The 16,521-nt window shown below is 35.5% G+C and overlaps 1 protein-coding gene across 1 annotated transcript; it reads right to left on the reverse strand.

The window, feature by feature from the left end:
* Positions 1–12,426: 12,426 nt before the first annotated feature.
* Positions 12,427–13,198, reverse strand: LOC129255580 (uncharacterized). Its single transcript, XM_054893925.2, has one exon. The coding sequence runs from the start codon at positions 13,024–13,026 to the stop codon at positions 12,427–12,429; it is 600 nt and encodes a 199-aa protein (XP_054749900.1). The 5' UTR covers positions 13,027–13,198.
* Positions 13,199–16,521: the final 3,323 nt, after the last annotated feature.

The raw sequence follows: 16,521 nt of genomic DNA on the forward strand, positions 1-16,521 counted from the left end.
CTTTTACGTTAGCTGGGTTTATGGTAATTATGCAATTATGTTTATATTGTTGGTAAATTCACTTTCAATTAAAATTCGACAAGTTGAAACAATGACATCCCCAGAAAAAAAATATATTTTCAAAGCATTTTCTAAAGAAAATATTTTTCAAAATTTTGAAATAAAATGCGGTGTCAGGAATATACGAATATAACTTCGTCATTCTAATTGTGTCAAAGAGGGAGGGGTCGGGTTACATTTTGAATGGCTTAGGCAATGTGTGAACTGTTTATTCCAATGCATGTTTCACACAATAATCATTTTCATTGAATTCAGCTGCAATTCACATTTTACTACATCTTAGGGCGATGACAGAATAACGTGAACATTCAGATAGATCACTATACTCTCCGTTAAGTAAAAGAATAACTACATCCCAACAGGAAGTTGATTCGAGTCAAAACAGAAATATAAAACAAGCATAAGGGTGAAAATCTCATCGAAATCGGATGTCATGTTAGAAAGTTAAATTCACATTAATTAAACTATACTTTTGATCATTAGATGATTAAAAATCATTTCTTGAAAATGAGGGGGGGGGGGGTTCTTGTATGGATCATACACCCTCCGAAAAGTGTGTGGGCATGGTAGGGGTATATCTTCCGGTATACGCAAGTGACAGGCAGGAAAGTAGTAACATGGTAAAGTTATCTTGCAATAAAAATTGCAAGTGCAGCAAAAGATCTAAACATTTTCATAGACTTAACACATATAATCATAATCATGACAAAGTGATAAAAACATTGATCTTCCCATCAGAATCAAAGAATCTTTCGATTTCTTCCTGATACTGTCCAGTTGCAGATCTACGCTGGCATCATTACGAATATGACCAAAGTAAAGTGGGATGATACAGATACTACTTGAAGAGAGATTATCTGATAATGATGAAGACGAAGACGATGGTGTTAATGACTTCCCAGGTCTTTATCGGAGTCTATCTCATTGTCCTCATCCTCCTTTATACTACAACTATTGACGTCATCGCCCTCGCTTTCTTTCACGTCGTCCTCCTCGTCACCGACACCGTCCCGTACTCGTTCCTTCTTCCATTTCATCCGCCGATTCTGGAACCATATTTTGATCTGCCTCTCAGACAGGCATACGGCCTGGGCGATCTCGATGCGTCGCTTCCGCGTCAGGTAACGATTGTAATGGAACTCCTTCTCTAACTCCAAAGTCTGAGCACGGGTGTAGGTCTGGCGACCACGCTTACGGTCTGTCCCGATGATGTGGGTACCTGAAGGAAAGATAGAATGAAACTATACTTGCTCGTGAGGGATATTAACTTAAGCCAAAGTTAAATATTTGAAATCGTTTGGCATGTATTGCCTAATCAATTTAGTTTTGTTCATTTATTTATTTCAATCGCACTGCACATGAATGTTTTTCCTTACTGCTTCACTAGTAGACACGAGGAATGGTCAGACATGATAGAGAAATAATAGCAGGCATAGATTCAGGATTTCTTTTTAAGAGAGTGCGTTTTTTTTTTAAGTCATCAGTACAAAATGAAGCCCGTTTGGTCTAAAAAAAAATGGCAAAAAGAAGACCAACAGTACTAGTGAATGTTAGGAGCAGTACTTAAACGACGCGACGCCTTCCTTTTATATTTTGTTTTTACCAAACATTGGCATCCGTCTTACCCCTACTTGCGATTGTAAATCAATAGCAAATTTAAGATTTTAAGTCCTATAGATACAGTTCACACAAGCAATGTTATCAATATTAATTTTGTGGCTGATCTGAAGCAATCGCTACTCTTGGGCGATCCTAACAATCTGCTCTATGGTATAATCATAGAGCTATTATGGTATAATAACGGTGTGTTTCTTGATCGTGCACATCAAGACCACGAAAGACCTCATGCGAAATAAATTATCTTTCAATGATAGGGGGTGAAAGGTCGTGGGAAATTTAACCAATCGTCTTCCGTGACAAGAAGCGGAAACGGAAGTGTTAAGGAAGTATGATGATATCGATTTAGTCCTTGTTTGTCATTACTCCTTTTTGTATACCTTTCACATCGTTTTCCACCGTCGCGCGCATGGATTTAGCTCGTTACCTCATAAAATCAGATAATGCAATTATTGTTTTGCCCTGTCAGATTTCTTAAAATCGACCTGGTATAATATTATATGAGAACACCATAATATATTGTTAAATGTTATTTTACTTTACAGTATTTTCAGCAGTGGCGAAATGAGCACCATATTTTCAAGAGGGCACAATATTGCGCACGTCAGAAATTTCCATAAAAAAACTGTAAGAGAGAGGGAGAGTTTTCAGCTTTTGAAACTAATATCTGACCTAGATTTGAACATAATATTCAACAAATTACTATCATATTTCATCTCTTTTTATTTCTTTTTCTTTCCTTTTGTCAGGTACTTTTTTTCTTCATGTCATCTTTATTATGCTATGCAGGTTCCGCTGGTAGAGCAGTTTAATTACTTTGGGGGACAGAGCCCCAAAGCACCCCCCTCTGTAGGCCAGTGATTGACAATACTAAACTGTTAAATGTCAACACCTCTATTTGTAATATATAGAATATGATGGTACAATTCTTTATTAATTTTTGTAGTTTTCAAGTTTACGTATGGTTTTACACCCGCCTACTTGATCCATCTAAAGATCACACGTATATAGAGACCACATCGCTATAGGGGACAACTTTACACACGGTTCTGTTTATAAAAGCGAATCACTGCCTCGAACGCTTCGTGTGTCAAAACTAACCGCAAGACATTTACCACGTAGATCAGTACATACTTTGAAGGATCAGTACAACAAAATAACAGCGAAGTTTGAGCCGGTATTAGGAGAATACATCGGCCTATAGGCCGATGTTTTTCAGATAATGAATAAACATTACATCACTGTCATCAACGGTAGATGTGAACTTATAATGATTAGAAATAGTTTTTTTTTATTTTCAAATTCGTCATTTTCTCGCTTCAACCTGTTTGCATATATACACTATGACAAGGTTATTTTTATTGAAATTGGGAAGTATACACACAAGTAGCACCACGGGGGGGGGGGTAGGATTGGCTGTCCCTATATGACAAGTAGTGAAAAGGGGAATCTAAAAGGTTAAGCAAAGGGGAAAGGAAGAAAAGTTGATGAAAATGGAAAAGATAATAAAAGGAGAGATCTGGGTAGTTTAACTCTACCCCTATTATAATTCAATTGTGTAAAAATATGATCAATTATTTAGATCGTCTTGCGCCTCCCCCAATCCTGACGCAGCCCCTTTGTATACAAAATACTGGGAGCCTGATGTCCGGGAGGGTCTGACAACTTTGCTAAATCAGAGTTATTGCATTTGTTTTAGGGAATTAAAATTCCACTCGTATACTACGTTTTAAACTTGGTATATGCCAATAGAGTGTTTCGAAATGTTCTATTCCATCTGGTTGGTTTGTACAACTGTGCACTGTACATACTACGGGTTTTAGCTGCTTTAATTAACAAGGTAGAAATAAATGTTGAATGCATTATACATGCTAAAACACTGAGTGAAATTTTACCCAATATTGGGTAGAAAGGGAACATGCATGCTTGCTGGGTATTTTTTAAAATTTATTTCAACGCAACATAATATTTTACAAAATATTGGGCATCTTTTTACCCAACCAACATGCACGTTCCCATTTTACCCAATATAGGGTAAACCTGTTTTTTAGAGTGTATGGGCCAAAACCATTTCATCAAAATTGAAAACGATTATCATCATATTGCCAATGTCGTTCGAAAATTAAAATCTCGATCAACTTCTGTCATATTCGTTCCACCGCATTCGGAGAATGTCATAAATCCGTTTAGAAGTAATACCCATCAATCGCTCAAATATGGAGTAATTAGGCCGTTGACGATTCGAGTCATAAACCCGCTTTTCATGATCCTCCTTCTCCTCGTCTTCGATGTTGAACCCGAGTCTCATGTCCACCAGAGGTCAAGGGTCAAGGGATGAACTGTGTGTGATACGAGCAAGGACAACTGTCGTCAGGCATGATTCGTGCATCATCACTGGCATGGAACTGTTTATAACAGAACTTAGAATGATTTCCAAATATTGAATGTTGAAATACAGTCATGGGTTGAAAGTGAACAAATTAGCCGATTTACATGATACCATCAACATCGTTGGTAGACTGTCTCTGAAATATTTCAAAATTCTTATTTTTATATAAAAAAGAGAAGATATCCACAAGTGAACCTTCCCCCGTCAGATATAAAAAGAAAACCGCACATTGCATCAAGATTGTTAGTTGTGATAATAACTAACATTTATCCAGGGTAACCACTTTGATCAAATAAAATAGGCCTATACGTAAAGTGACCACTCTGCATGTTTTGTGGTATAAGTTGGGAACCGAAATACTATTCTCAGGACAAATACCCTGGTTGCATGTTAACTATCGGTTCTGCATCAGGGAACAAAACTTGGACCAACCAGTCAGATTAGATTAGATTACCTTAATATAAAACTCCCATTACCTCGACTGTAATAATTATTATCTGGTATTATAGGCCTATAGGCCACTGACATCACAAACGAGAACCTAGCCAAAATGTTCATGACCATTCAAGCAGTTTGAGCTCAGCAGGTCACTGATCCACTGGACATCAGTGATGTTAAATTGAAATGAATACGTTGAATTGATAATTAGCTCACAGTTGATAATACTTGGCACAGGACGAAGTTCATTCTGACGTAAAGTTAGTTCAGATTTTTTTTAATGGGAAAAACCCACACAAGAAAGTTAGTGTAATGACTTGATCAAAATTAGATGGTGACGTCAGATGAGAGCCCATCCCGCATAGATATAAATCTCATAAACTGCCATCTTCTACCCTCCCCTTCCCCCCCCCCCAAAGAAAAATGAAAATAAAAAAATACCACCGAAAGATCCAACAGTGTGCATTTATTATCATCAGACACGTGATTTTATTCTCAGTATTTCATACACGATTCTTTAAATTCATTTACGACATAAATGTGCAGCTGTTGCTAATTGTGACGTCACAAAATAAAAACTTTAAAACAAAATTATTCATTTTATTTTCATAGACCACAAATCATTATTTAAATGACATGGTTTCCTTCCTAATACTATACTATACTTGATTGTATTATGGTATGCCTCATCAGGTAGGTATTCCTTGACAATTATCTGAAATGTTTCCCATATTTCATGTGTAACTCTGAACAGACATATGTACAAAAACTTTGTTATATGTGTATTATTATTATTATTATTATTTGTTTGGCATCACCTGTGCCTGGGAAGCGAAAAGCGAACTGAATCACTGTAACCTGCAGGTCTCTCCTCCCGATATAACTGATTGCAATAATCGTGTGGACATTGTCATTCTGATCTTATACGTAACGTTAATTTGAGATTTGAATTATTTCAGACATACCTCGAGAAATATAATCCCATTATAATTTAGTATGTTAAGGTTTAGCCTGCTGAAAGACTGTGATCTATGTGAATACACCTGGGAGCCGTTTCATAAAGCTGTTCGTAAGTTAAGAGCGACTTTAAGAACGACTGGTGATCCTTTCTCGTGGGAAATGATGTTCACCATTATATGTTCATTGGTGATTATCTAGCCCGTGAGAAAGGTTCACCAGTCGTGCTTAAAGTCGCTCTTAACTTGCGAACAGTTTTATGTAACACACACCAGGGAGAATTTCAGTCTATACATATTTTTATGTTTTGAACAGTCATGATGAACATCACGAAGTTCTATTCCAAGGCTGTCTCTATATCAAGGTGAAGAAATTTATGTTTATCAAACTATACAAAAGTAATACAAAATAGCGACAAAATATTGAAAAAAAAGTATTTCTTCAAGCAGTTTCTATTAGACAATTGCTTATCCTATATTAGAATGATCCATTATGGAGGCATTGGTGGTGAGCTGGTTGCCAGACTATAAAGTTCAAGAGTTTTGGTACTGCCATTGATCCAAGCAAAGGAAACTGTAACGAAAATATATTTGTTGATCTAATTCAAGGCCAATTGCTAAAATTGTTTTTGGATTGATGCTCCATCACCATTACTGTCATAAAACCAATTGATCAGAAACTGGTCCTTTCTGTACATTAGCTTTTTACCGTTTACGTGAAATCTGGGGGTAACCGCGTGTTCAAATCTTTCAGAACGTCGCTTTGGAGTGTTCATGAATGGCTATATAGTCTCTGGAATAATATCCGAAATAAGTTAAATTTGTTAATGTGCAATATGAATGTGATGCACTGTTTGTTTGGATTGATATAGATAGATTTACTGAATTCAATGATTTTTCAATCACTTCATCAAAGTAATTTCGTTTTCAAAGGTTAAGTACATTCAGGGATTTTCTTTATATTGTTGTATGTCTTCATCTAAATGTCATGTTAATAAGGTAGGGGTCAGTATTGCTTTTTAAGTATAAGGACGATAGGGTAAATAGGATTATAGAGTACTTATTTTTATTTTTTTAAATTAATCTAAATAATTTTGTTTTCAACGGTTAACTACCTTCAGCGAGTTTATCTTCATATTATTCTATGTCTTCATTTAATTGACCCTGTTATTAAGTTCGGTTTCATTTTTGCCTAAAATTAATATAGGAAACCCTATTCACTGGGTTACTTGCTCTCGACTGAAACATGCCCTTTACACAAATCAACACGTTGAAGAAGTGAGCTACACAAACTGCATTCCAATTTGAAAATAAGCCCTGCATCTTCTCAATATCTCTCAATGTTTGTCATGTTCAGTCATACCAATCGAGGCACAGACATGTCGACGTGGTGGGGCCTTCCCGGCGAACAACCCGCCAATTAGCCGATCAGCATCCGTCACGTCCAAGAGAGGAGTTACAGATCATCAACGCATAAAGCAAAGACCATGTCAACTGACTCTCCCCGCGTGTGAAATATTTCATCAGTGAGTAATGCATTAAAAAGAGGACACCTGCTTGCGACTCTATCCATGTTTTAGAAATGTAAAGTAGAGTTGTGCACACAGGGCTATGAAAAATAAGATGTTAACAAACTACAAGATCGCCATCCTTACTAAAGAAAAGACGATGATCAACTTACCGTTCCCCAATACAAAACAATAACAATTGTAATATCTCCTTTCCTCTAGTTGTAAAAGTATCATTAATTCATTTGAATAACATGACAATTACCTGCCATATATCACTTTGAGAAAAAAAAAGTGCCTTCACATTATCACTCATATTTTGATAATTTGCACTACTTGTTTTTTTTTAATCATTTTTACTCTGCAGCTCTGATGAGTTCTTCATATTTTCCTAAACCAAAACCACAAGAATAACGCATTTCATTTCTCATCTCACTTAGCCTTTCTATATACAAGATCTAAGTTGTGTATCATTTGACGATGTTCCCACCACAACGTGAAACATAATTCATCTTCTATTTCCCTTTAATGATATCGATTTTGATATTATAACATCACATGAGTGTTATATCATGTGCTATATCTGGTTTCCATGGAGAAACCGATATTACAGCACATGATCCGAAATCATATGCGGCGTCTTTTGCAATACCGGATAACTCCCATGGGACCGAAACGCAAACCGGTCGAATGCTTACCACTGAGGACGATTGTCCATGGGCAACCACGACTGGCGTTGTTAAAGGGGAATTCTTTTTCTGACATAAAAATAACCTGAATGTCATCACAATTGAATAATAACAGAGTTGGCATTAAAAAATAATACATAATTAAAAACATTCTCTTTTAAACTGTATTGAATCTATATACTGTCTTATGCTGAATGATTGCTTATACAAGTTATGTTGGCCTACATAGGCCCTTGATTTAAAAATTAACTCCCAAATTTTAGTTTATTTTTGAATGCAAAATATCATGAATATAGAATATCCAGATGATAGAAGTCCAAAAGATCGCATGCCCGCGAAACCAAAGATCCCATGTCCCATCAGTGTAGCATTGTGAATTACTTTGCTTCATTACATTTTTTCTCTACTCTTAGTAATTAGCCTTTGTTGTTGACAATGTCATCGATGGTTACCAATCCACCCGCACCCCTACACATAAAACCTGAAAGTGTGGTCATCCATTGGCTGTTGAATCGGTAGTTTGACAACTTAGATTTGAGAAGGGAAATTTGTAAAACCACTGTCCTCTTGGTTTCCCTCTGTCCATTGGACATGAATAGCTCAAAGCTCCCACAAAAAGTTATCGTGTATTGCTGATTCTTGAGTCAAAGTCTTATCATTGTAAATTCAAAGTTATCATTACACCCACATGCTCTTTTGAACGCACAATGCCCATTTTCGTTCTCTTGGTGTTCTTAAATATATAGAATTCAACGAAATTTCAAGTGATTAGAGGACACATTTTAATATTAACACACAATCCATAATAGGTTATATAATTCGACGCTCTATACATTGCTTTAGACGGATCAAGATATGCTGTACAGCAAACTAATTATATTTGACGTGTCATCATAAAAATAGACTCGTCAGTTGTCACAAGATTCAATCTCAATATTAATTTACGTTAACTTGACGTGCAGACGTAGCTATTACATAACGAATCCCTAAGTCATCCACCAGACAAACTTGGATTCAATTCAATTAAATATTTCATTATGCTGACACTGATCTCGGAATGGTATCCGTATGGTCTAATTGCCATTTCGTCCATTTACCATTTCGTCTAATAACCAGTTGGTCCAATAGCCACCTAGTCCATATAGACATATTTGTTAAAATAAATTAAGTGTTAATTGGGCGAAATGAATGAAAATAAAGTAGACTTTAGACCAACTGATTATAAGACGAAATGGTCACAGAAGAACTGGTGACGAAGTGATGACTGGACCAAATGGTTGTTAGACGAAATGTTGATGGACGAAATGGCATTCTAAAGACTAAATGAAGGTAGACCATGTGATGAGTGGACGAGTTAGCAATAGACGAATTGGCAATTCCCCATATTCAATATAGGCCCTATTTACTTTTTACGAGTAACTTTCCATTGTGCTGTAGTTCATTCTACCCATTTTGTGACTGTCATCTCCCCTTCCGTTTCTGATCTGACCAAGCGACGCAGCTGATACCCTTTCTACAATATTTATCGCAAGCAGCTGTTTATTGTAAAATAATCTTTTGAGAAAGAGGTATATGTTCTGATATAGTAACATTAGACTTACATGTTGTCACACCAGATGTTTGAAATTTAATCATTTGAAACTTGATTTTTTTTTAAGGTCTAATTTGAAGGTTATACTAGTACGACACGTATAGTTCTTAGAAAATAAATTGTCGATTTCAGCCTGGCAATTTTAAAGAAATCAGCTTCGACGAAAATTCATTTACTGATGTTAACTTAACAGTTTTGTCTTCATTAACGGATTTTTTTTTAAAGAAGAAGAGTATTAACATTGAAAAGAATGACAACTTCCCCGTACTGACTCATATATACTAAGCTGACAAATATTGTCTATCATCTAACAATCGAATATTCATGTAATAACCTAAGTAAAGTGGCCATTTTTTTATCTATTATTATTAACACATATAATTAAAATGTCTTCATATATGTCCAATGAGACATACTTTTATTTTATATCAAATAGTCACATCATAATTGTTTTAGGGCGTGCACATTCATATAATCTATGAAAAAAAAACATGCACTTTGGGGAAAACTATCAAATCAGATAAACTTAAATACTTGCACAATTCGCAAACATTTTTGAATGCGCGATATGCAAATAAGAAATACGATGATATCACTCACTCGCTATCTTTCTTCCAATATTTCATTACATGAAATGAAATATCTCATTTTGGGGCTATTTGATGAGAGATAAGCTCTTGAGTTGATCACAGTATCAAATTCAAATCAAATCATTTTAACATCTTTCCAAAAAATGGACTTCGAATATCCAATATAGATTTTAGCCATATTCTAAATTAGTGGAGTAAATTGAAATTTTTAACATTTCATGTAATGAAATAGAGCAGAAATAGTTTATATGACAACTTATCCCTCATTTACACACCTCATACGACAAACAAAAGTGAAACTTGAAAATGCTTACAATAGTTGGACAACGAATTACATATTGTATCTAAAATAAATATGTTGCTACTTCTACTGCTGCTGATGTTGCTACTACTACGTGACTACTACTTTTACTACTACTACTACTACTACTACTACTACTACTACTACTACTACTACTACTACTACTACTACTACTACTACTACTACTACTACTACTACTACTACTACTACTACTACTACTACTACTACTTCTACTTCAACTACTACCACGAATTGTACAGATTGTACTACTAGTGGACCCTTCTTAGTAGATACCCTCATTTCTACTTATGCTTTTCTTATTATAATTTTATGTAATTGTAAGGTTATTATGATTTATCTGTAGTTTATATGTAATTATGTATAATTTGCATGCATTTGATGTATATGATGGAAATGAAATGGAAATAAACATGATAAACTTGATATAAAGATCCAAATTACCAACACCACTGCTACAATGGTCCCATCACCACCATTATCAAAACACCTACATCACTAATCCTATCCCTATACTGCTGCTGATGCTGCTGCTGCTGCTGCTGCTGCTGCTGCTGCTGCTACTACTACTACTACTACTACTACTACTACTGCTGCTACTACTACTACTACTACTACTACTACTACTAATACTACTACTACCTTTGCTGCTGCTGCTGCTACTACTATACTACTACTACCACTACTACCACTACTACCACTACTACCACTACTACCACTACTACTACTACTACTACTACTACTACTACTACTACTACTACTACTACAACTACTACTACTACGTCTACTACTACTACTACTACTACTACTGCTACTACTACTAGTAGTAGTAGTAGTAGTAGTAGTAGTATATACTACTACTATAGTACAACTAACTGATATGTGCACTACTACTTTTACTATTATAGTACAGCTCATACTACTACTACTACTACTACCACTACTACTGGTTTTTTTCTTCATTTAATGCTTAAAACTATTAATAACATATCTTATTAACCGAATCTGTCGCAATGTCTAATCCATTTCTAGAGGCAACTCTAAAATCAAATTCATAGTTTTACTATCAGGTTACACCCATTACATTAACCTATAATAACATGAATTCTAATAGAACAAAAAAGGGCGCCGATGTCTGCCATTAAGTTACATGCTATACAGCGTAAAAAATGTTTTATTGATCACTTCATAACGACGGTATGACATATTGGCGTATTTTTATATCAAATTCCATGTATTTAAAGCAAGGTAAGTGTTTTAAATAAGAAATCATCGCGAGCATGTGTTACGCATCCGCAGAGGCTTATCCATTTACGGAAGTTTATACCCGTTTACCACCACAGTAATAGAAACGATTGATCAAAACATTAGCTACTAATTACGAATATGATGACAATAGTATTCCATTTCATATTTGCATACGTATAATCTCTAACAAACTTCCCAGAATTTTAGCTAAAGTAATAGTTGAGTTAATACACACAGTGGCAATGCATGTTATCCATTCTCATCATTTTGTTTCTTTCTCAGTTCACATCTTACCTTTGGCTATCTATTTATTTCTCCTTCTCGGACCCCCCCCCCCGTTCTCTCTCTCTCTCTTTTGTCGTTTAATTTTTCCCTTTCTATTTCTTCCTTCTGCAAATTGCATATTATGTTGATTCTTCTTAATATCTAAATGTAGTAATAAAGTATTTTGACGTTCTTACAGGCTATCTATCGTCATGCGAAATTATTACTGCAATAATTCAAAATTCCTATTATCGTGATAACAGATTAATTGCTTTACAAATTGAACTCTGTAGGTAATAAAATGTGTGATATCTGGATAACTAAATTTAATCATTATTATTCCGATGGCAATAAGTATATCAATTTCAGGAAATTACAAAAAATAAACATGTAAATGTGGCTGGTAATTCTATAATTATATTTCGTTCTAGAATCATAGAAAGCATGATAATGAATAACCGGATAGCTTAATATAAGGTCGTATTTGTATTTGTCTCCTTTTTTTTTTTACTTACTTCGAACCGGATGTAAACATGGTCAATTTGCTTTTTAGAGAAGCAATCGCTGATGTTGAGGACGGTAAAGAGCAAAAAACAAAAACAAACAAAACACACACCATGATGATGAGGATGATGATGATGATGATGATGATGATGATGATGATGATATTGATGATGATAATAATGATAATAAAACATGCACATCAAGGCAAATAAAAAAAACATGAAAACAAGAAAATAAATAACATGATTCTATATTACTCACCTGGTATTTTCATCCAGTTATACACAGGACCTTTATAGACAGGTTCGCTTTCTCCGTCATCTGCTTTGGAATCGATGTGGTTGTCGAGTGTTTTTCCTTCGTGGTGCCCCTGAATGGTGATGTCCTGTCCCGACCCGATAAAGGCCCCACTCACGGGACTAACAAACCCAGTGTCTTTTTGGGAGGGGCTCCATGTAGTTGGGTAAGCCGTAATATTGGGCGTGGCATACCCGTTATGATGGGGGTAAGTGGTATATTGGTCCGTATAGCCCCCGTTTTGCACTTGAACTTGGGGGCAAGTAGAGGCAAAACCGCATGCCTGGTACCCATATGATGTACTGAAAGGGGTGTTATTGACAGACGTGTAGTAATTGGAGCTTGTAAAATCAAAAGTGGGATAATGTCCAGCAGCGGTACCCGCATGCATCCCTCTCCACCCTACAGAAGAGGCACCCGCCGCTACGGCGGGCTCCCCTGGTCCCGTTTTGCAGTTCCTGTTGGCAGCGCTCACCGCGGGATCAAAACCACTCGGAAACCACGCTTCACCCGGTTGATATTTGCTGAAAAGTGAGTTCAAAAACATTGAGCTCATTTAAACGATTGATTTGTGAGCTCGTTAGACGGAGTTTTATGGGCTTCCTGGTCGGGCAGAGTCGGCTGGATTTACTACCACTATCTCCTGCAACTCTCTATCCAGCCAGTCGTCCTCGTCAAAGACACCTTGGGCGAGATGTCATGCAGTCAACCGACCAATCACAGGCCGTGATGAACCTCACACAACCTGTGAAGTGATTAATTATGCAATTGTTAACAAACAATGGTAAATTATAAATCCATAGTTCAGACTACTCATAAAATTCCATTAAGACTCATGATTACCCGAAAATAGGATATGAGGTATTGAAATATAACACACAAAAATAAAAATGATTGAATTTTCCCTTATTCTTAACCCTCTCATGTTGAATTATGGGTATTTTGATTCCTTTTCCTTGAGAATTGGAATTGAAATATACACCTCTAGCTTAAAGCAGAGCCCATAAGTCATTTATTACTTGATTAAAAAGTAAAAAAGGTAATCTTCCCTCAAACTGTATTCATTTTCTTCACACATTCTACATCTTTAGTAGGACAGGATACTGAGCATTCCAAGATATGAGGCCCGTTTCATAAAGGACTTGGAACTGTAACCTTGATTTTGATTGGCTGCTGAGCCCTGTTACCATGGTAGTTGCCATTATGGCAAAGTTACAACATTTGCAAGTCCTTTATGAAACGGGCCCATTATAATGAAATAACACAAAACAAAATAAAATTTAAAAACTATACTTGAATTGATTTAAAAAATCGCATTTTAAATCTATACAAACATTATTATGCCAGATGTGTAAATTTTCCATGTTGCTCATTTGTTTAGTTTTTAATAAGTCTACATTGAAAAGAAAAAAAAATCAATAATTCATTGTTTTTAATGTCACTATCCATAATGATAACTCACTATATCATACTCCTTGGTTTATTTTAAAACAAATTAAGGGAAAGAAGTAGGCAATTATCAATGAACGTTACAACCAATTAAATGGAAATTAATAGGATAACGACTGATATAACATTATTTATACTGCATTAATGTTTTAAATACGACCACTATTTCCCCCTTGGTTTTAAACTCAGAAAAAAATTACAAATTGTGCATAATGATTAAAAGCTCAGCGAACGAGCTGATTAATAAATAATTGTGCTTATATGATAAAAATAAACATAGCACTGTTCGTTTGAACAACTCAGAAAATGACTGAATGCATTGTCATCTCTTTCTTCTTATTTTTGCCCAGATCGATGAAGAGGTTAGTTTGGCGAGAAGGTTGTAGGGTTTAAATATTTGGAATGAGATAGGGCCTACTAAAAAGACCCAATGACAGAACAGTCCTTTTTTTAGGGGGAGGGAGCAATATTACGTAAAATTATCGTGATTACAAGTGAGCGAGCGAAGCGAAACGTAAGTGGTAATACTAATTACATTAATTTTATACAGCCCTTAATAACTTGTGCTTCTAAGCGCTATGCATATTTTACTTATTATACATCCCGGTCATCGGAACTTGGAATGCACACACACAATGGATGCACTTTCTCCACTCCGTGAGGAACATTCCAACAATAGTTCAAGAGTCGATTGCTAAGAATACTACATAGGCTTTCGCATTCTACCGGTGCCCATTTAAAACCTGGATGGAGAGTGGCAAAGTGTGGATTGACGCCTTGCAAAGGGACTCCAGGCCGCAGAGGGAATCGAACACACGACCGTCTGGTTACAGGGCGAGAGTCAGAACCGCTACATCACGACTCTTTTGATTCAAAGGTAGTTTTGAATATTTTCAAGCGAAATCGAACGATATGGTGTATATTATGGGTTAAAATTAATGAAAATTTATAATAAAAAAGATCCTTTTGAACATTTGGAGTGGTTAAAGGATCCTGCCTTATTCCCCATACCTTTAATACGTACCCTACACTCCTGAAATGTTTGGCAACATATCGTCAACACAACAATTGATTTAAAAAAATTATCCAACTCTGGGTAGTTTTCAACCAATACTGTGTAGTTTTCACCCAAAGCACACATTATTGGTTTAAAACTACCCAGAATTGGATTAAGTTTTTACCAATTGTTATGTGGACGGTATGTTTCCCAACACTTTTAAGAGTGTACATCTACGTGCGGTTAGGCCCTAAATGTAACACCCCTGTTCTTAAAATATAAGATTCGTAGTCAGCAAAAATCTGGAAGTAGTTAGTACATTCACGTATGAAAAACCAGTAGACTAAACTGTTTTAAATATACATACGCAACAACTTGGTTATAAACTTATAATGAAAATTAGAATATATCAGAGTTTACTGTTGAGAAATAATATGGGACCGGATACATACGTTACCTCAACACGGTGAAAAGATCAAGGAAACGGAACAAAGTATTGCTCGGACTAAAATATTATTCTAAATATGATAACATCCCATTGGACATGTTGTATACGAGGAAGGTATGCTGTAAACATATATAATTTTGTTTTGTTTACAATTACCTAGCTGCCTATTTTTTAAACGCATTTCTCTTGGTAGTTCCTTCCCCTCTCACGCTGTGCTTATTAAATTGAGGAAAATTTGTTTAAAAGAAACTCAGATATCGGTTGATAATCTGGGTATCACAGTTAGCTTATTATCAAGGGTCAACGGACTGGTGGGAAGATAATTTAAATCAGCCGATTTTTAATCTATAAGAATTTTATTATTTAAGTTAGGTATTAATCTAGACAGAATAGTTTTTCTCCTGTATGTCCAAAACCAATTCGACACAAGCATCGTGAAAATAACTAGGCTGAAAAATGATTTGCAAAAACCCACATTGTAGGAAATGGAGTCAAACTGACCGACCTTTAGGGAATGGTGTCATAATTGACCTCATATACGAAAGAAATCAAATGAGTAGATCATCTGATCCCAACAACAAAAAATAAGAATCCTACTTTTTAAAAGAGTAGTGCTGTAGTGGCCGTGTTTGGTAGCCAACTGATTAAGTAGGCCCTATCTGATCACTTTTAAGCAAGGTGGTGTTAAAAAAAAAAAAAGTTTACAGTTTAATGAGAGATTTTCAAAATTTTTATATATTTTTGTTAGATAAATCAAGTCAATTGAAAATGTTGAAAGTTGCAGTCCAACTCGGTGGTACTATCCCAGTGTTCTACGCAACATAATAGACTAGAAATTTGGTCGTTTAGATAAAAATTGCGACTATTCTGCCACAAAAGACTAATCAGCTAGATTATGGACCTGGGGTTCCTTTCATCCAGGGCAGCATTTCACAAAAACCCCTACAATTAAAAAGATCGTTTACATCTCTCGTTGGAACATGTATGTTATGAAAAAAAACTTCATATCATCATGTAAGATGTCGATGTATAGGCTTTCGTAAAGATAATTGGACCGATCTATTGATAGTGCAGACATACACTGGTGAAGTATGCATAATAAAGAAAATCATTCATAATAGACTTAAAATTTATAAAGAACAAAAATCATAGCTGAA

The sequence above is a fragment of the Lytechinus pictus genome, chromosome 3 (assembly GCF_037042905.1).
Source record: "Lytechinus pictus isolate F3 Inbred chromosome 3, Lp3.0, whole genome shotgun sequence".
NCBI classification, from domain to species: Eukaryota; Metazoa; Echinodermata; class Echinoidea; order Temnopleuroida; family Toxopneustidae; genus Lytechinus; species Lytechinus pictus.

Excerpts from the sequence above, each read along its gene's own strand:
- LOC129255580 (XM_054893925.2), bottom strand. The coding sequence starts at position 13,026 with ATGAGCTCAATGTTTTTGAACTCACTTTTCAGCAAATATCAACCGGGT.